We start from the raw sequence: 19154 nt of genomic DNA, 5'->3' as shown, positions 1-19154 counted from the left end.
AGAAATGCAGTATTACACAGAACAATCCCAAACCCTGCCAGAGTCAGAATCCAAGCTGACACCCGTCAGTCAGTCAGGGTGTTGGCACAGTCCCATTCAATGGTGGCTGCATCCTCCTGCAGGGGCAGATGTGGTTCAGCTGGAGCAGTGCTCCTGGAGAAGGTGCAGTTTCCTCTGGAGCTCCAGGGATGATGTGCAAAGGTCTGGTTTTCCTCTGGAATGCAGTGGAAAGAAGGTTCCTTGGTGTCCCAAATCTCAGTTTTTCTCTGGGTAGGAAAGGCTTGGCTCCTCCCCTGGCTGGAGCATCTCCCAGTGGGATGATGGAATTTTATCAGTCATGCCCTGGGACTCACTGGCCATTAACAGGAGATATCTCCTGGAGGGAGGATGGGCTGTGGGAAGATAAAGATGATTGCCCAGCTGGTTTAAAGATGGTGATAGAATCCATACTGCTGGTCACATCCTGTATTTCAACCTAAGACAATTATTTGTATTTTTAACCTAGTAAACCTGACTCTCAGTGCAGCCCTAACTGTCCAACCAGACACTACTGCCTGAAACCACGAAGAAGAAAGAAGATGTGCACTGAGACACCATCCAGAATCCTCCATCTTGTCCCATAGCTATTACTACATTATAAAAGACTCAAATTTCAAACCCTTCACCATGTGAATTCACACACTTTTATTTAACTACACACCTGTGACTTTCACTCCATTTCTGAAATTTGGAAGCTTCTCCAGGACCTCAGGTCATAAGCAGTTTTCTCCAGGGGGTCAGTGCCAGAAAGCTCAAAACTCCCAGATTCTGGGATCTGACAGGGAAGGGAATCTGCTCTTTCCTCACCTGCTCAGCTTTCTGGGCACAGCCACTTGTGCACAAATGCCTGGTGATAATTGTACTTTAAACTTCTGCACTGCCTGGGAAACAGCAAAATGGGGAAAACAGAAAGTGAGAGGGAAATTAGTGAGAGTAACAGGAGTTCAGTCAGAGAATCACCATTGAAGTTCTGAGGAGGGAAGTGCCTGTGGAGATGAAGGGCTTGAGCTGTGATGTGGAACCTCTTTGAATCTACAAATATCTCCTTGAAGATCACCAGAAGGAGGGGGGAAACTATTTAATGTTCTGTGCAGAGCTGTTTTAGAAGATTTGAAATTAATAACTCAATTGCTGAATATATTTTAAAAAAAAAAAATTATCTGATTTTTCTTTGTCCTGGTGGTCTGTCACCCTGGCATTGAGCCTTTGAATGGGTTTGCACAGGGAATATCAAGTATTTCCACATGCCCAGCTTAAGAATTCATCTTGATGGAATATCTTTGGGCTTTCTGGATGAAATGAGATAAGCAGGATGTGAAATCCCAACTTAAATTCAAAATTTTTTGTGTTCCCAGAGCTGAGTTGACAGGCATTAGAAGCAGAGTGAGATTTTCTGAGAAGGCTCAGCTAAAAAAAGAGCATCAGAACAAGAACAGTTTGTAGAACATTGACCTTTACCTGCTCTAAGCTGTCTGGGAAGATCTTGATCTTCCTCAGTGCACTGCAGGTTTCTCTCAAAAACTGCTTTTCCTCTGCCCTTACTCACTAAATTATATCAGAGATAGTTCCCAGGTACTTTGCAGCTACTTCAGAACTTCCATATTTTAATACTCCTAAGCCATGTCTGTAAAGCTCTGCATCTTGCAGAGAAAGGAAAACAGGCAGAGATGCACATTTTCTATAGGAGCTTTGTTGAAAACAGTTATTTCCTTCCTTGCTTAGGAATACCATGAGAAAAGGATTTTTAAGTTTTGGAATATTTTTATACTGACAGCAGATTTGGGGGTTTTGTTAGTTAAGCTAATTCCTCTTGTGGGCTAAATGAGTTCCAAAGTTGTGGTAAAGGGATTTTAAGTGCCTTTTTATCTTTGTCTTCCTGGGTCAGGTAAATCCATGTTTCATTTAACATATTCCTGACATATTTTTAACATTGCCTAACTTCAACCAGCAACAAAAAATGATGGAAATTCATCTTCATCCTTCTAAAATGAAATATGTGGGAACTCTGCTCTCAGGTGCTGTGGAGGTTTGTGTTACATTTCTCTGCCACTGAGCAGCTGGGTGACACAGTGACACTTTCCCTCCTGCCTGAGGGTGACACGTTGCATTTTAGGCTGTAGGTGAGTGGGGGAAGGGATAATGCAACACAGTTCCTGGTGTGATGGAGAAGTAAAAGAGAGAGAGTTATTTGAAGAAACACTACACTTTATATAGGGTAGTATGTGAAAAACAAAATAGAAAAGATTCATTAGTCCAAGAAGGCAACACCTCTCTGAAAACACACTTTGTGCAAAATATCATGAGACATGCAGCTCTCACACCCTGCAGGTGTTCAGTCATTGTCAGAAATTCTTGTCCTTGTGAAGCCTGAGATACCCAAGGCTTTAAGGCTGCCTTTCCCTGGTTCCCAGCATCACCCAGCAGCAGTGACATTGCATTTTGTGTGCTGGTGGCTGATGCAGGTGTTGTCTCTGTGCACAGGTCACCCTCTGGGGCTGCACGGCTCCAGCAGCAAGTGGGACGCGGGGAATCCCGCCAGCAACCTGTCCACGGTGGCCATCATGCCCGTGTCCGAGGAGGTGCCACTCACAGCCTTCACCCTGGAGCTGAAGCACGCCCTCAGTGCTGTGGGTGAGTGTCCATCACAGCCAGCAGAGCTGCTGCTCACTGCAGAGCCCATGGCCAGCTCCCAGTGGGTCTGTGCTGTGCTGGGGGAGCAGTGACCTAGGGCTGGTCACAGGGCTGGGGAGGAGGTTTGGAGAGAGTCCTGTGGCCTTCCAGTGCCTTAGGAAAAAGGAGAGAGGGACTTTTTCCCCACAGGACAGTGGGGAATGGTTATAAACTGGGGGCAGGATTAAGTCAGAGTTCAGGGAGAAATTCTTGTGAAGGTGGGCAGGCCCTGGCACAGGTGCCCAGAGCAGCTGTGGCTGCCCCTGGATCCCTGGCAGCGTCCAAGGCCAGGCTGGAACAGCCTGGAATAGTGCAGTGTGTCCATGGACAGGTAACCTTTGAAGTCATTCCCAACCCCAACCATTGTGTTATTCTGCAGCAGTGGTCAGGATCAGCCTTTTTCATGCCTCTTGCTTCTCTATTCCCAGCCTTAACATGCTTTTAATTAGAGTGGAAAACTTTTTTTGTCTTAATGACTTGGAAATACTCACCAGCCTCTCTGTCCCTTGTCCTGGCTGCCCCCAGCTCCCCACAGACACATCCCACAGCAGGGCTCTGTTCTCAGGGCACCCATGGCATCTCCAGCTCATGGCTGAGAGTCCTTCAGGCCTCCTCAGCTGAAAAGCTTCATCCAGCAAAGTGTTTCTTCGGCAGTTTCTTTGTGTTGGGGTTGTGCATGAGTGGTAAGCATAAGACTTGGTGCAAGAGGCTCATGGAGGAGATCCAGACTGGCACTGGAAATCCAAAGTTTAGTCTGAAATCATTGTCCCATTCGTTGCCAGCTTGTTTGTCTGTCTCATGCCCACAAAACCATGTGTTCAGCTCACAGCTGAGTCATTAATTGCTTTATCCATGGCTGAAGTTGCTTGTGCAAGTTCCAGTTCCTCACAAAACCCATGCATTTAATTCAGAATTCATTTTGTGTTCATTAGTGGTGTCTGACATTTCCTGAACCTCCTCTTCTCATCCTCAAATGCTGTTACAGATCTCTTGAGTGAATCTCCTGTAGTCCTTTGAGAAATTCTTAATCTGCTCTCTCATGGCTTATTTAAAAGTACCAGTTATGTGATGCTTGAGGTGTAACCACTAACATTTATTGGTAATTTTCTTTCTGACTTTTGGTGTCTGGAGCTGACACTCCTGTTTCTGCTTTAAAATCTTCTGGGTGAGCAGGCACAGGAAAAAGCTGGTGGTGCTTGAGCTCTTTAACCTTCTGAAGCCTGAATTTGTGTGCAGCTTATGGCAGAGACTTGTTACAGTGAGAACTGTTTTGTGGGTGTTTGAAGATTCCTCTTATTTTGGAGATGGCAGAAAAATGTTACATCCATAATGGAGCTGTATTGCTAATGGGGACTCCTTAGGGATCAGTGCCAACTTGTTCTGATGTGTGACAACACTGAGAGCCTGTAAATAAAACAAACAGAAACTTAAGTAGGTCGATGGACTGTTCAGGATAAAAACACCCATTTGGGCTGAAGGCAGCAGGCAGGTGCCAGAGGGGTTTGGTGGGGTCACCTGGCTTTTCCCCTTCACCCTTCCCTTTCCTCCCCTGCAGTGCTTGGCAGCTCAGGGTGGCTCTGTGCACCCTTGGCACCTGAAGCTGCTGCCAAGAGGGAGCAGACGGCTGCAGTGGGAAGAGGAAAGTGTTGTAGGAAAACAGAGGGAGCCATCTGCTCCCAAACACCCCTGGCACAGGAGCTCTGTGGCCTCAGAGCCACCAGCCCAGCCCACGGAGCTCTGCACTGCTCCCCCGGGGCTCTTGGCAGCCTAAAAGCAACACTTTGTTTTTTACCTCCTTTTTTTAATTTTTTTTTTACCTTGTACCTTTTGTATTTCATCCTCTACCCCCTGGCTGAGGTTGTTTGGCTGTTCCTCCTCTGGGAGCCACGTGCAGCTGCTGCTTTCGGGGAAGGGGATGAGTTTTGGAATTTTTTTTTTTTTTTCTTCCAACTTGCTGCTACAGAAAATGGACTGTGAGTAGTGGAGTGAAATTTTGATTTGTTTTCAGGCTGTTTTCCTATTCACCTGCATCAGGGAACCTGTTGCCCAGAGCAGCTGTGGCTGCCCCTGGATCCCTGGAAGGACCTGGGGTAGTGGGAGGTGTCCCTGCCCATGAGATGAGTTTTAAGGTCCTTTCCAGCCCAAACCATTCCATGATTCCATGGGGAAAGGTTTGCTCTGGGGTTAGGGTGGGAGCTGGGACCAGACCTGCCCTGCTCTGGAAATGAGAGCTGTTAATGTCCTTGAGAGGCTTAATTGAAAATCTTCTCTGAAAGGAGCTCTCAGTTTGGAAAATTGCTTTGAAGATTTGCTGCTATTCACAGGGTTTTTTGTATTAATTTTTTGTGGGTTTTTTCCTTGAACCAACCTTTTTTCTAATTGAAAGTTAAATGGCAGCATCTGATTACAATACTTGACTTAACATTTAATCCATACTTAACATTTGATCCACATAATTTCATTGCTCTGGGCTTCAAATATGTTCCAGAGCAGTGGAGAGCAGCCTTAATACGTGGGGAGAGCAGCTGGTTTTAGCTTTCTTTTGCAACTTAATATATTTATTACAGAAAATTCCTTCCCCCTCAGGAAGGGGGGCAGGTTTTTCTGCCATGCAATTCATCATGCTGATGAATTCTGGTCAGTGTTCATGATGTCTATTTTTATTATTAATTCTTTTCCTCTTAATGCTGATGGAGCTGAGAGCATCTTTTGATAAGAAGTTCTTCTGCAGTATTGAGATTTTTCAGAAGTATTTTCCTGACTATTTTTTGTTCCTTTACTGAGACCAGTTAAAAGGCACCACATGGCTGTGCAAATTCTGGTTCTATGTGGGAGCCCTCTGATCTCATAGAATTTCAAACTGAAGTAGGGAGGGATTCAAATCCAACATATGTGTCTCTCTCATTCCCTTCTGCCCTTTAAATTTTCCTTCTTTTCAGTTCTAAAAATGTATAATGTATTGGAAAACTCACTGAAAAATCTTTGCTAATAATTTATTGGAGTTTTTAATTACAGTTCTGCCTGTCTTTACACACAGATTAGATTTAAATGTGAAATGTTCACTGTGGTGCCTGAACCCTGGCACAATTTAGTATTTTTTTCTGGGCAAGATCCTCTGACATCCAACTCATTTATCAATTATGTGACTTTGCCACATAATTTTGTAGACTTTTATTAGGACCAAAGTAAATTTTCTTTTAATGGAGTCCAAGCAAGCAAATTTGCTCTGCTGAAAGTTTCCCACAGTGCATTTTGGATTTGAAACCATTTCTGAGCCTCAGAAATCACTCTGCCCTCTGGGCTGCTCGTTTCTCAAGGCAACTTTTGGACCATGTTTTGTTAGACTTGGAATTAGGACACCTGTACTTCTGCTCCTGCAGATCTTAGGAAATTGATGTTTTGTGGGGAAAAAAATGACCAAAGTGAGTATCTTGCTCACTGGCAAGAAAGGGAGGTTTTGTGTCTCGTGTGATGTTTTTTTCCCCTCTCTGGGGCAGGTTGGAAGTTTTGCTGCAGCCCTTCTCTTCAGTGCCCTTGTTTGTTAGCAGAGAAAATGAACCAGACCTCTGGTATTTGCCAGCTTTTCCTTCCCTTCCCTCCTGTTTCATGGAATTCTTAGTTCTGTACTGAAAAACAGATGGCTCTGGAGTACAGCTTTAGATGCTCCAGGAGGTTTTCCCAGAAACCACAATCCCTGAGCCTGGGGAGAGGCCACTGCCTGCAGTTCTCTCACCTGAAGCACAGAAAACTTGGGTTTCAGGATCCCTGTGAGCTCTTGGCTGACAAAAAATCCCCCAGGCTACTGAAAGTCACCACCTCAGGCTTAGAAATCCAAAAGGTTGAGAGAGCTGCAGATTGCTGGAGGCTCAGGGAATGGCACTCAGATTTCCTTCCCTCTGCTCCTCCCCAGCAATCTGCTGCTGGCTGCTGTCACAGACACACACAGACTTGGAGGAATATTTCATGTTACCTCACATCACCTCTCCTGTTCTTCACTTGGAGCTGTTCTGATCCTGCTGACAGAACACAGGGATGTGCCCCTGATGCCAGCTCCAGCTGAAGCTGCCCATGAGGTTTGGAGAGGGTGCTTAGAGGTGTGTGATGTGACCAAGCTTTTCAAGGATGCACTGACACGTTGGCCTGGTCACTCCTGCCTGCAGGTGTGGCTGTTTGAGGGATTGGAATCATCACAGATTCATGGAATGGTTTAGGTTAAAAGGGACCTTAAAACCCATCTCATCCCACCCCCTGCCATGGGCAGGGACACCTTCCACTATCCCAGTGTCAGGAAAATTAATCCACAAACACCAGAGGTTTATGTCCAAAAAGGAGGCAGAGGAGTCCTTTCTGCTTTATTCCAATAAAGGGAGAGGCCATGGGGCATCCCCTGGGATCTCTCCAATTTTTGGAGGATACAGCCTCTTTTTTATCCCAATTTCCCTCTCTTTCCCCATGGGCTGAGGTACTTGAGAGGCACAGACTTCCCAAACACCTGATACCTGAGATTCCCCTCTAATGTACAACCCTCCCTTTTAACTTTTAATTCTTACAGAATTCATTGTTTCTCCCCATTGCTTTTTTCATCTTCTTTCATCTATCCAATTTCATTTATCAGTTTGTTTGTAAAGGCAAATATCTTTTTCCACTCATCAATCAGTGGAATCCATCCCATTGTTTCTTTTCTCTCTCAGTGCTGGTTTTATTTACCAGCAGCCCCACAGCATGTTTGTAAAGACAAATCCAACATTCCTCTCCCCAGCTTGCTCCAAGCCCTGTCCAACCTGGCCTTGAACCTCCAGGGAAGGAATGCTGTTTTTTCATGCCTTGGTTGCTTGCAGCAGTTCAGTTGAAATAACACTTTTGTTGCTTCTGTTTTCTGAGCTCACATATGTTGGTGTTCTTGGTCACATTAATGGAGGGGGTTTAATGGCTGATTAATTGGGAGCCTGCTAGAAGCTGGGAGTGCAGAGCAGATGGTTGGTATTTCTGAGACCAGACAAGTTGGTTCTGTTGGAAGCAGCTCCGTGTTCCGTGCTGGGGTGGGTGAGGTCTGGGAGTCTGTCCCTGGCATGTGGAGGGATGGGAGCTGGGCTGGCACAGCCAGGGGCTGGCTGGGCACCCTTGTTTGTGTCCTGGTCTGTGAGCTGCTGCTTTCCCACCTCACAGGTGAGGTCTGGATGTGATTTTAGGTCTCTCCAAGTCTTTTCTGGTGCTTGCTGGGCACGTGCTGTCCATGGTCAAGGTGCCTCTGGCTGAAGGAGAACAAAGATCCACCCCAGCCCCACAAACTCTGCCTCTCCCATGGATGAAAGCTGTTCTGGCTGCAGGTCCCTGGCTTTGATGGTGTCCCCTGGGATTAGTGGTGTCCCCCTAGGCCCCAGGGCATCACCAGGGGCTGATGCTGCTTGATCTCAGTGCACTGTTCCCTGGTGTTGTCTCTCTTGCTTAGCATTTTTATTGCATTCCTCAGCTCATTTGGCATTCCAGGCTGTTTGTCTTTGCCTACTAAACTTCCACCACTGCCAGAAAGCTTTGTGAGCCATATATCCTTGGAATACAATTTTAATCCACCTATCTTTTCTATTTAACTGAGAACTCTGACACCTTAATGAACACTGATGATCACTCAGCTGCTGAATGCTTGCAGAATTGCCCTGCACCCTGGCTCTTGCTGTTCTCTCCTGTGCAGTGCCATCACTGTTCCCTCTGGGGAATATCCCTCTCTTATCCCATCAAAGCTGCACCAGACCAACACTGACAGCAGGTGAACAGTGAGTCAGAATAAAGAATCTGCCCTGTTAAAGATGTGGTGACAGCCCTGCCCCAGCCCTGGGGCTGCTCCTGCTGTTGGATGGCTCAAGGAGCAGCAGAGGGAGGAGGGAAGGGCAGGCTGAGCCCAGATCTGCTCTGGGAATTCTGCTCATTCCCTCTGCTTGGCACTTGTTGCTTCCATAGGAACCAATTCCAGAACTTTTATTGGAGGATGGGAAAGTCAAATTTTGTTCTTGAGTCATCCTCCTTTCTGTGCTTTCTCACCAGCTTTATCTTTTGGTCTCTGCTTATGGGATATTTTTGTCCATTTCTGTTTGCTCTTCCTTGATAATCAATGTAGCAAAGAGAAAATGTTATTTGGGTATTGGAAAGTACAAGATGGAAAATGACACTTGGGAACTTTTTCAAGTCTTAAGAGTAAAGTCACTTGAAGCAGAGTGAAGCCTTTGCAGCAGGACTTGAGCACAGAGGGGGAGATGAATTGACCCTGGAGGTCAGGACAGCCAGTCCCAGATCTGTACCTGTGGGTTTTGCTTTTTGAACACAGATGTGAATTTGTGACCTTCTCCCATGTTGGTTGTTCGCAGTTCCTTGATTTTTACTGAGCACATTATAGCCTTGCCTTGAGACACCTCACATAATGAAGTGTTTTGTTACTTAGTACATAAATTTCAGTTCTGTTGATAATGAAACAATGAGGGATTGCACAATGCAAACATGAATACAAAGTGACTGCTCTGTCATGTTTTGTAAATGTGAGTTTCTCTCTTAATAAGGCACAGGTAATATTTTCTCAGTTATTCCCTTCTGTTTTCTTTTCTTTGCATTTTTTTTTAATTTAGCTGCAGTCACTCTGCAACTTCCACCACATATGGCACAAATTGCTGCTGCAGTTTGTGTCCCTGCCCCATCTTCCACTATCCCAGGTTGCTCCAAGCCCTCTCCAGCCTGGTCTTGGACACTTCCAGGAATGGGCAGCCACAGTTCTCTGGACAGTTTTCTCCAGGAGCTCAGATTTAGGTGTTCACAGGTGAAATTCCTTGTTCCCCCAGGTCCTGCCCTGCTGCTCACCAGTGACAACATCAAACAGCGCCTGGGCTCTGCTGCTCTCGACAGGTACCTGCCCCATCCCACAGACACTGGGCTGCTCCTAAAATACAGAGTTTGGGAACAGAATCCTGCCTTCCCACACACTCTGGGCCTTCTGCTCCAGGTGTTGGAGGCAATAATGTTCAGGAGTGTTTGGTGCAGGTGTGGGTGGGTTTTTTCTACAGTTCCTTTATTGCTTTTGGAATTGGAAAAGCTGAATTGCTCTGAGTGTGCTCATGCTTAGGGATGCTGTGGAAGCATCACTGCCTTGGTATTTGTCTAATGGTATCAATCCTGGAGAAACAGAGCCAGCAGGAGCTGGGAGCAGATCCTGGCTGAGCAGGAAATGCTGTTCTCTCCCTGTATGAGATCCCCCTCTTCTCTTGGGAGCTTGTTGGATCCCAGAAAACTGGGATTTTAGAGCTTTCTGTACTTTCTGGCGCTGACCCCCAGGAAAACACTGCTTTTGACTTGAGAGCCTTGGAGAACACTTCCAAATTTGAGTGATAGAGTTAGAATCACGAGTGTGTAGTTAAATAGAAATGTGTGATTTCACATGGTGTGAAGGGTTTTAAATTTGGGGTTTTTATAATGTAGGAATAAGTGTGGGACAAAATGGAAGATTTTGGGTGTTGTTTCTTTCAGTGTTCTTCATGATTTCAGGTAACAGTTCCTGGTTGGACAGTTAGTGCTATACTGTGGGTCACAGGAGTTTGGTTATTAGGTCAAAAGTATAAATAATACACGTGTTAGTTCTCTATTGCACTACTTATTTAGCTTTAAAAGGCCTTGTAACTAGCTAGGTTCACCTCCATTTTGCTCACTTTTAGCTGGTAGCTAAAAGTGTTGCTAAACTCTCTGTACTTTAAATAAAATTTAATAAACAACCAAGCCCCCAACACGAAAAAATTAATCTCCTTGGTGTTTTTAATCCTAAAAAATACTACAAACAAGCCACTAATTAAGTAGTGCAAATACCACATTTACAGGAGATGTGATATATATATAGATATGATATATGATTTCACTGGTGGAATTCTGTGCTTTCCTTGTTTCCCCAGCATCCATGAGTACAGGCTGACCAGCTGGCTGGGCCAGCAGGAGGACATCCACAGGATTGTGCTGTACCAGGCTGACAGCAGCCTGACCCCCTGGACCCAGCGCTGCATCCGCCAGGCCGACTGCATCCTCATCGTGGGGCTGGGCGACCAGGAGCCCACTGTGGGAGAGGTGTGCCAGCTGCTCCTGCTTCCCCTGCCTCTGGGAGCAGCCCAGCTCAAAGCAGGCTGCTTCACACTCCTGGGTTTTCCTGGGTTTAACACCCAGTGAGGCAGAGATGGAGACTTCAGGCAGCTCTGGAGATGCTGTTTATTGCACAGACAGGTTCCAGCAGTTGTGGGTCCTGAGTGAGCCTAGAGCTGCTGGCTGTAGGCAAGCTGTGTGTCCTCAAGCTCTGTTCTGTTCATATTTCTCTGCTGTGCCTCTTACTAAATGTCCTGGTTTGAAGGACAGGTGTCTGCCAATAAAGGCAGAAGTTTCTCTTTGAAATGGAGAATGCAAATCCCCTCCCTCCAATTATTATTGTAATTTTGAAATTAAGGGGCTCTCAGGCAAGGATATGGGAATTAGGAATAACAGTTCTTTACTAGGAAAATTCAAATAGCAATGCAGTATTACACAGAACAATCCCAAACCCTGCCAGAGTCAGAATCCAAGCTGACACCCGTCAGTCAGTCAGGGTGTTGGCACAGTCCCATTCAATGGTGGCTGCATCCTCCTGCAGGGGCAGATGTGGTTCAGCTGGAGCAGTGCTCCTGGAGAAGGTGCAGTTTCCTCTGGAGCTCCAGGGATGATGTGGAAAGAATGTGGGAAATTCTGAGGTCTTTACTTGCAACATGGCATTTTTGTTTGTCTATGAAAATCTTTTTGCTTGGTAAAAACATCTTTTGTTTGAGGTGGATTTATCCTTTGCTCAGAGTCATAAAAGCCCCTTCCAACTCACTTGCTCTTTGCCTTCCTAGTTACCCAGGAAAACTAGCTCAGCAATTCTTTTCTTCTATATCAAAACTTGCTTTCATTTCTATTTCTCCTTCAGATTCTACATTCAAAGATCTTTCTGTTATACATATCTGTGAGATCTTCCTGTCAAATCCTTATCCTTCCCAACAAATAATGAAATATTCCTGAGAAATGCCTGTTAGGAATAGCAAAAGAATTGCATGAAAGTCCTCTGAAATGGAAGTTTTATGGAGGAGTACTTCCAGCAAAGTTCTTTTCCCCTAAAGAGTCATTTTGGCCAATGGTAAATCAAAAATTGCTTTGAAGCTTTGTGTTTCTGCCCAGAATTTCTTTGGGTCTCTACACTGAGGGAGAAATTCTTTTCTGCCTGGATGAAATTTATGGTGTGTGCTTAGGAAAAAGTAGATCTAAATTGCAGTGTTTGAATTATTTATTATATTTTATTACAGATCTTAAGCTATAATTTTTCCCCCTTACTATCTATTTTTATGGTTTTATATTTTATTACCAAAGTCATCTGACCAGACAAAAATTCTTCAAGAAATTTTAAAATAAGGGATCACAGTTGGGGTTTTTTAGGATGGTGAAGTGCTGAGTCTGACCTGCAGAGAGCCTGGGCTGGTCCCACGTGCAGTTTCCTGTGTGTCCTGTTGTGTGGGCTCTTCCTGAGTGGAGTGGGAGGCAGGAAGCACAGGCAGAACAAGCTGCCAGCAGTTGCCTAAAACAACAAAAAATCAAAATCAGGAATGCAAGGAGAAAAAAAAAAAAGTGGACTGATGGGAAGGGAAAGAAGAAATCACTGAATATTTGTGGGCTTGAGTGACTTGGGCAGCATCTCCCATGCAGGAGCAGCACCTGCCTGGGCTGTGCTTTTAATGGCCTGGTTTAAGTAAAAAACACTCAGCTTTGAATCCCTGACTGATTTTGGGCTTTTGAGTGCTGTGTAAGCCCAGGGTTAAGTGTTGCTGTCCAACTCAGTCATGTTGGGGGTTGTGACTGTGCAGAGTAGGATGCAGTGGGAATGAGGGTGTGGGCTGTAGTTGACCCTGAGAGTGGAGCAGGCAGGACTCACTGCCTGCCCTTTCCCTGTGTGCCCATGTGTGCAGCTGGAGAGGATGCTGGAGAACACGGCAGTGAGAGCCCAGAAGCAGCTGATCCTGCTCCACAAGGAGGACGGGCCCCTGCCCTCCCGCACCGTGGAGTGGCTCAACATGAGGAGCTGGTGTTCTGCTCACCTGCACATCCACTGCCCACGCAGAGTCTTCTCCAAGAGGAGCCTGCCCAAGCTGGTAAGAGATCCCTGCTTTGCCTGCTGGTCCCTTGATCAGTAACCTGGGGATCTGGGGTAAGGATAGTCCACCATATTCTTACACACACAGTGTTCCCTTTAACCTGTTTGGCCTCAGTTGGATTTAGGGAACAGGGATAAGGGGACCAGGTTTTCTTGATGGATGCAGACTTGGCTTTTTGATATCCTGAAAGAGTAATCACTGTCTCAGAGTCCCAGTGAAATATATGTAGAGGCCTTTTTGTTGGGAGCATCCCTGTGCTTCCCAAAGCTGGGCTAAACATGAGGCAGAGGCAGCCTGGGATGCTTCCCAACACCTTCAGATCCTTGTCAAGGAAGAGAAAGAGCTCTAAAGGAAATTCTGTACTGCCCCCAGCAGCTATAAAAGACTGAGAGAAGCCACTGGGCACTAGAACTGTTTGGGTGGTTCAGAATCCTCTGTTCCTTTGAAGAAGAGCTGTAAGAGCATCACTGACAGCTTCAGGCTGGAAGGGACCACTGGAGCTCCTTCCCACCTCCTTGCTCAGCAGGGAGCAGTATTGGGATTGTGTCCAGCCAGGCTTGGATTATCTCTGGTGAGGGAGATTCCAGAGCCTGTCTCTGTCTCTGTCCAGTGCTCGGTCACTGCACAGGAAGGAAATTCTTCCTTCAGTTCCTGGGCGTGTTCCTGCCCGTTGCTCTCGTGCCGTGGCTGGGCCCTGGAGCGGGGCCTGGTGCCTGCCCTGAGCCCTCCTGCAGGGTGAGGCCCCTCAGCCTCACTGCTCCAGGCTGAGCAGCCCCAGCTCCCCACGTTCCCCCAGGAAGGAGCTCCAGCCTCACCCCTGCAGCATCTCTGGCCGTGGCCTGGCCGTGCGGTGACCGTGCTGTCCCCTGCAGGTGGAGATGTACGAGCGCGTGTTCCAGAAGGCTCCAGACCGGCACTCCGACTTCTCCCGCCTGGCGCGCGTCCTGACGGGCAACGCCATCGCGCTGGTGCTGGGCGGCGGCGGCGCCAGGTGGGGCTGGCACTGTGTGTGGGGGGTGGCACTGTGTGTGGGGCTGGGCTGTGTGGTGCTGGCACTGTGTGTGTGGTGCTGGCACTGTGTGTGTGGGGCTGGCATCTGTGTGTGTGGGGCTGGCACTGTGTGTGGGGGGGTGGCACTGTGTGTGTGGGGCGGCACTGTGTGTGTGGGGGGTGGCACTGTGTGTGGGGCTGGCACTGTGTGTGGGGCTGGCACTGTGTGTGGGGGGTGGCACTGTGTGTGGGGGGTGGCACTGTGTGTGGGGCTGGCACTGTGTGTGGGGCTGGCACTGTGTGTGTGGGGGGTGGCACTGTGTGTGGGGCTGGCACTGTGTGTGGGGGGTGGCACTGTGTGTGTGGGGCTGGCAGCTGTGTGTGGGGGGCGTGGCACTGTGTGTGGGGGGTGGCACTGTGTGTGGGGGCTGGCACTGTGTGTGTGGGGGTGGCACTGTGTGTGGGGCTGGCACTGTGTGTGTGGGGCTGGCATCCCCGTGTGTGTGGGGGGGGCACTGTGTGTGGGGGTGGCACTGTGTGTGTGGGGCTGGCACTGTGTGTGGGGCTGGCACTGTTGGTGTGGGGCTGGCATCTGTGTGTGGGGCTGGCATCTGTGTGTGTGGGGTGGCATCCTGTGTGTGTGTGGGGCTGGCAACTGTGTGTGGGGGGGGTGGCACTGTGTGTGGGGGGTGGCACTGTGTGTGTGGGGCTGGCACTGTGTGTGTGGGGGGTGGCACTGTGTGTGTGGGGCTGGCATCTGTGTGTGGGGCTGGCATCTGTGTGGGTGTGGGGCTGGCACTGTGTGTGTGGGGCTGGCATCTGTGTGTGTGGGGCTGGCATCTGTGTGTGTGGGGCTGGCACTGTGTGTGTGGGGGGGCACTGTGTGTGTGGGGCTGGCATCTGTGTGGGGCTGGCACTGTGTGTGGGGGATGGCACTGTGTGTGTGGGGCTGGCACTGTGTGTGGGGCTGGCACTGTGTGTGTGGGGCTGGCACTGTGTGTGTGGGGCTGGCACTGTGTGTGTGGGTGGCACCCGTGTGGGGCTGGCACTGTGTGTTTGGGGCTGGCACTCCCTGGGTGTGGGGCTGGCACTCCCTGGGTGTGGGGCTGGCACCCCGTGGGCTGGGCTGGGTATAGGGCTGGCATCTGCTGGGCTGGGCTGAACAGGGCTCTGAGCATCCTGCTGAGCTGGGCTGGGCTCTGGGATCCTGCAGGGCTGGGCTGGGCTAGGAAAGGCTCTGGGATCCTGCTGGGCTGGGCTGGGCTCTGGGATCCTGCTGGGCTGGGCTGGGCTGGGCTGGGCTCTGAGCATCCTGCTGGGCTGGGCTGGGCTCTGGGATCCTGCAGGGCTGGGCTGGGCTGGGCTGGGCTGGGCTCTGAGCATCCTGCTGGGCTGGGCTGGGCTCTGGATCCTGCTGGGCTGGGCTAGGAAAGGCTCTGGGATCCTGCTGGGCTGGGCTGGGCTAGAAAGGGCTCTGGGATCCTGCTGGGCTGGGCTGGGCTCTGGGATCCTGCTGGGCTAGGCTGGGCTGGGCTCTGGATCCTGCTGGGCTGGGCTAGGAAAGGCTCTGGGATCCGGCTGGGCTGGGCTGGGCTAGAAAGGGCTCTGGGATCCTGCTGGGCTAGGCTGGGCTCTGGGCAGCCTGGCCTGGGCAAAGAGACCTTTCCCAAGGCAGGAGATGCTCTCTGAGGTCCCTCCCACCCCAAACCACTCTAGGAATCTGTGCTGGTGCATCCAGCAGATCTGGGAGCTGTCCCTGGGCTGGGACAGATCCCTCAGGATAAAGATCCTGGGACACCAGCCCTGCTCTGCAGGCAGCATCTGGGGGAGGAGACACTGAGGAATTACACAAACTTAGCCTGCTGTGGGGATTTGTGCAGGATTCCTGCAAAGGAACATGAGTGTTTGTGACCTCTTGAGGCCTCTCATAATGGTTTAATACCAGGAGGTGACCAGGGCACGAACGATGACGTTTCTTTCTCTTGGCCTACACTATGGATTGTTTTTCCCTTATGGATTCTTATATTAGAAAATGGCTCACAGTGTTTCAAAGCTTTCAAAGCTTTCAAAGTTTGAGCAGTAAGAGGAGTTATGTCCTCTAATGGAGAATGTTCTCATCTTTATAATCCCCCAAACCCTCTGGTGCCCATACTCTGTGACAGCCTTACCTTAGAGGAGGAGTGTGTTTTTGCAGACACAAGGACAAGGTGTGTGCTGAGCACTCTGTTAGAATTCCATCTGAAACTCCAGTGAGCTTTAGAAATAAATTATTGCTGGCATTTTTCTTTGGAACCCCTTTTTACTTTGAGAGTTTTCTGTTGAGCCAGAATTGAGTTGCCCTTTGTCTCAAGCGAGCGCCTTCGTTGTCTCCATCAATGTGTTCTTGAAGCCCTGCTTTAAAAGAGAGCTTTGAAATACAGATCTCAAAACCACAAAATCCCTAATTTGCACACAGTCTGGCTGTTGAAGTGCACAGAAATATCACGTTTTTGTCACTGGGCCAGCACGTGCTTCAGGGGAGCCCTTGCTGCAGGAGGGGCTGGAGCTCCTTTGTGCCAGCTCCTCCTGGGGCTGACAGAGCCACAGCTCCTTTGTGCCAGCTCTTCCTGGGGCTGCCACAGCCACAGCTCCTTTGTGAGAGCTCCTCCTGGGGCTGCCACAGCCACAGCTCCTTTGTGAGAGCTCCTCCTGGGGCTGCCACAGCCACAGCTCCTTTGTGCCAGATCCTCCTGGGGCTGACAGAGCCACAGCTCCTTTGTGCCAGCTCCTCCTGGGGCTGCCACAGCCACAGCTCCTTTGTGCCAGATCCTCCTGGGGCTGCCACAGCCACAGCTCCTTTGTGAGAGCTCCTCCTGGGGCTGCCACAGCCACAGCTCCTTTGTGCCATCTCCTCCTGGGGCTGCCACAGCCACAGCTCCTTTGTGCCAGATCCTCCTGGGGCTGACAGAGCCACAGCTCCTTTGTGAGAGCTCCTCCTGGGGCTGCCACAGCCACAGCTCCTTTGTGAGAGCTCCTCCTGGGGCTGCCACAGCCACAGCTCCTTTGTGCCATCTCCTCCTGGAGCTGCCACAGCCACAGCTCCTTTGTGCCATCTCCTCCTGGGGCTGCCACAGCCACAGCTCCTTTGTGCCAGCTCCTCCTGGGGCTGCCACAGCCACAGCTCCTTTGTGCCAGCTCCTCCTGGGGCTGCCACAGCCACAGCTCCTCCTGGGGCTGTCACAGCCACAGCTCCTTTGTGCCAACTCCTCCTGGGGCTGACAGAGCCACAGCTGCCTCCTCCAGTGTCTCACAGGTGCCTTCATCCTGCTCCCTTGCACAGCCCCTCACCTGAGCTGGTGTCAGGGTTTCATTCCTGAGACAGGCTCTGTCCTGTGGAGACACAAAGCAGAACGGCAGAGGGGAGCTTCTGTTTTATCTGAGTATCTCAGGAGGCTTCTCATCCACTGATACAGAGCATTTGTGGTTTGTTCTTTGTTCCCAGCTGATATCTCTGCCTCTACCACAGCCTGTGTCATGCTAAATATGTGCACTCCTGTACTGCTGGCAGCACATTTTGCTCATTCCCTTCCTTCTGTAACACTGCTGTAATTTTTGCCAAACTGTTTATTTTTGTAATTTTTTTTTAAATTCTACTACTTAATTTGCAAGCTCCCACCTGTGGGTGTGCAGGATCTGAGGTAAGGAGGAGCAGGGTCACTGTGTTGGTCCTGTGTTGTCCCTCTCTGCAAAGCTGCTCTGCTGCTGTGTTGGCTTTGGGGTCTCTGGATGCTCATCACCCATTCAGCAAGGAGCCATGGGCCATTAGCCATCACTCTGCTCATTTCTGCATCCCTCAGTGGGGAGGACCTGGAAAGGATTAAGGGCAGAGTGCATAAATGGGATAATTCTTCCTTCTCTGAAACATTTTCTGTGCCACGGACTGAAATGTTTGTTCAGGAGTTCCAGGCTGGCACAGGGATGGTGTGAGCACTGTGTTTTCCCTGGAAAGGTACAGAATGCTGTTCTAGTCATTAAATAATCATCTAAATTGTGGTTAGATAAAGATTTTCTGAAGTGAGGAAGTAATTAAGGGGAAAAGACAAAATTACTCTGAACCTCTTCCTTTGGAAGGGCAAAATAAACTCTTAGATTGCCCATTTCTACTAACAAGGGAATTTCAAGAGATTAGGTTAGGTACTTAAAATCATCCTGTGGTTAAAGCACAGTCAGACTAAGAATGTTTTTGTGGGTTTGCACAGACTGTTGATGGCCTTTGGATAATAATTCCATGAGTAACCTCCCCCTTGCTCTCTCAGAGCAGGAATCACACAGGGTACACAGCCAGGGAGAGGTGACAGAGGCAGGGGCTGGCTGCTGGGTATTTGTTCAAGGTATTGTGTTCTGTGACTCCAGTAATATCAATTATTTAGTTGTTATTTTGGGAATGTTTGTCTGGCTTCCCAGTGACAGCAGGATTGGGAGGTTTTACCAAGAGCAGCTTCCTAGTAATTATCGTTGTGGTTTGTCATGACAAAAGGCTCCTAGGAACTAAAGGTTTTCTTTCTCCTGTGAGCATAAAAATAAAACAACTTGAAGTGATATGGTTCTAAAATTACAGTGTTTTGCTTTTGTTAAATGCTAACTTAATTTTAGTTAGAAATATTGTGGAGTTTGAGGGAAGGAAAGGGGATTTGTGTTTAGGAAAATAATACCTTTGAGGTGTAGTTGCAAGAATAATGACACATCAAGCCCTGCAACAAAGGCATAAACCTTCCATAAATAATTGTCCTGACCTTTAGCCCTCCCACGTACAGCCCACCCCTTCTTTGGTTTGCTATGGTTGTCTTAGCAAAGCTATTTGAAAACTGAACTTTCTAGGCAGTAAATAATTATTGCAGAACTATCTGGGAATCCCTAAACTTTGGGGGAAAAATGGGTTGAGGTGTTCCAGAATCATGGAGTATCCTGAGCTGGAGGAGACCCACAAGGATCTTCACTCCTTTGCCTGTACAAACACCTCAGCAATCCCCCCCTGAGCATTTCAGCCTCTCCTGAGGAGCTCTGTCCAAGGATATTTATAGATATTCCATCAGGGCATCTTTTCATTTCTCCTTTTTCTGTTTAGTTTTCTCTTCAAACTTATTGTCTCACCTCAGAACTTGATGTGTCAAGTAACTGGGGTTTTTTGCACACAGTTTTCTTGCTGACACTACAGATATGGCTCAGACCTTTTTATTTTGGGCAGTTGGCTTGATTCAGCAACTTGTCCTTTCTGCCTTTTCTTTGTTTCCAGCTCTGGCCTTC

At 48.6% G+C, this 19154-nt stretch overlaps 1 protein-coding gene across 3 annotated transcripts in view; it reads left to right on the top strand.

Annotated features, from left to right (window-relative positions):
* The window catches only part of PNPLA7 (patatin like phospholipase domain containing 7), a 123437-nt gene that overhangs the window by 62822 nt on the left and 41461 nt on the right, over positions 1 to 19154 (top strand). For all 3 annotated transcript variants that reach the window (XM_056504961.1, XM_056504960.1, XM_056504962.1), the window contains exons 22-26: positions 2521 to 2670; positions 9534 to 9597; positions 10632 to 10800; positions 12696 to 12878; positions 13754 to 13872. In XM_056504961.1, the coding sequence (XP_056360936.1) occupies positions 2521 to 2670; positions 9534 to 9597; positions 10632 to 10800; positions 12696 to 12878; positions 13754 to 13872 (685 nt within the window). The remainder of the gene's footprint in view (positions 1 to 2520; positions 2671 to 9533; positions 9598 to 10631; positions 10801 to 12695; positions 12879 to 13753; positions 13873 to 19154) is intronic.

The sequence above is a fragment of the Oenanthe melanoleuca genome, chromosome 17 (genome assembly GCF_029582105.1).
Source record: "Oenanthe melanoleuca isolate GR-GAL-2019-014 chromosome 17, OMel1.0, whole genome shotgun sequence".
In the NCBI taxonomy this organism is placed as follows: Eukaryota; Metazoa; Chordata; class Aves; order Passeriformes; family Muscicapidae; genus Oenanthe; species Oenanthe melanoleuca.
Note: the sequence above shows the minus strand (reverse complement) of the source record. Positions and strands in the feature narration are given on the sequence as shown.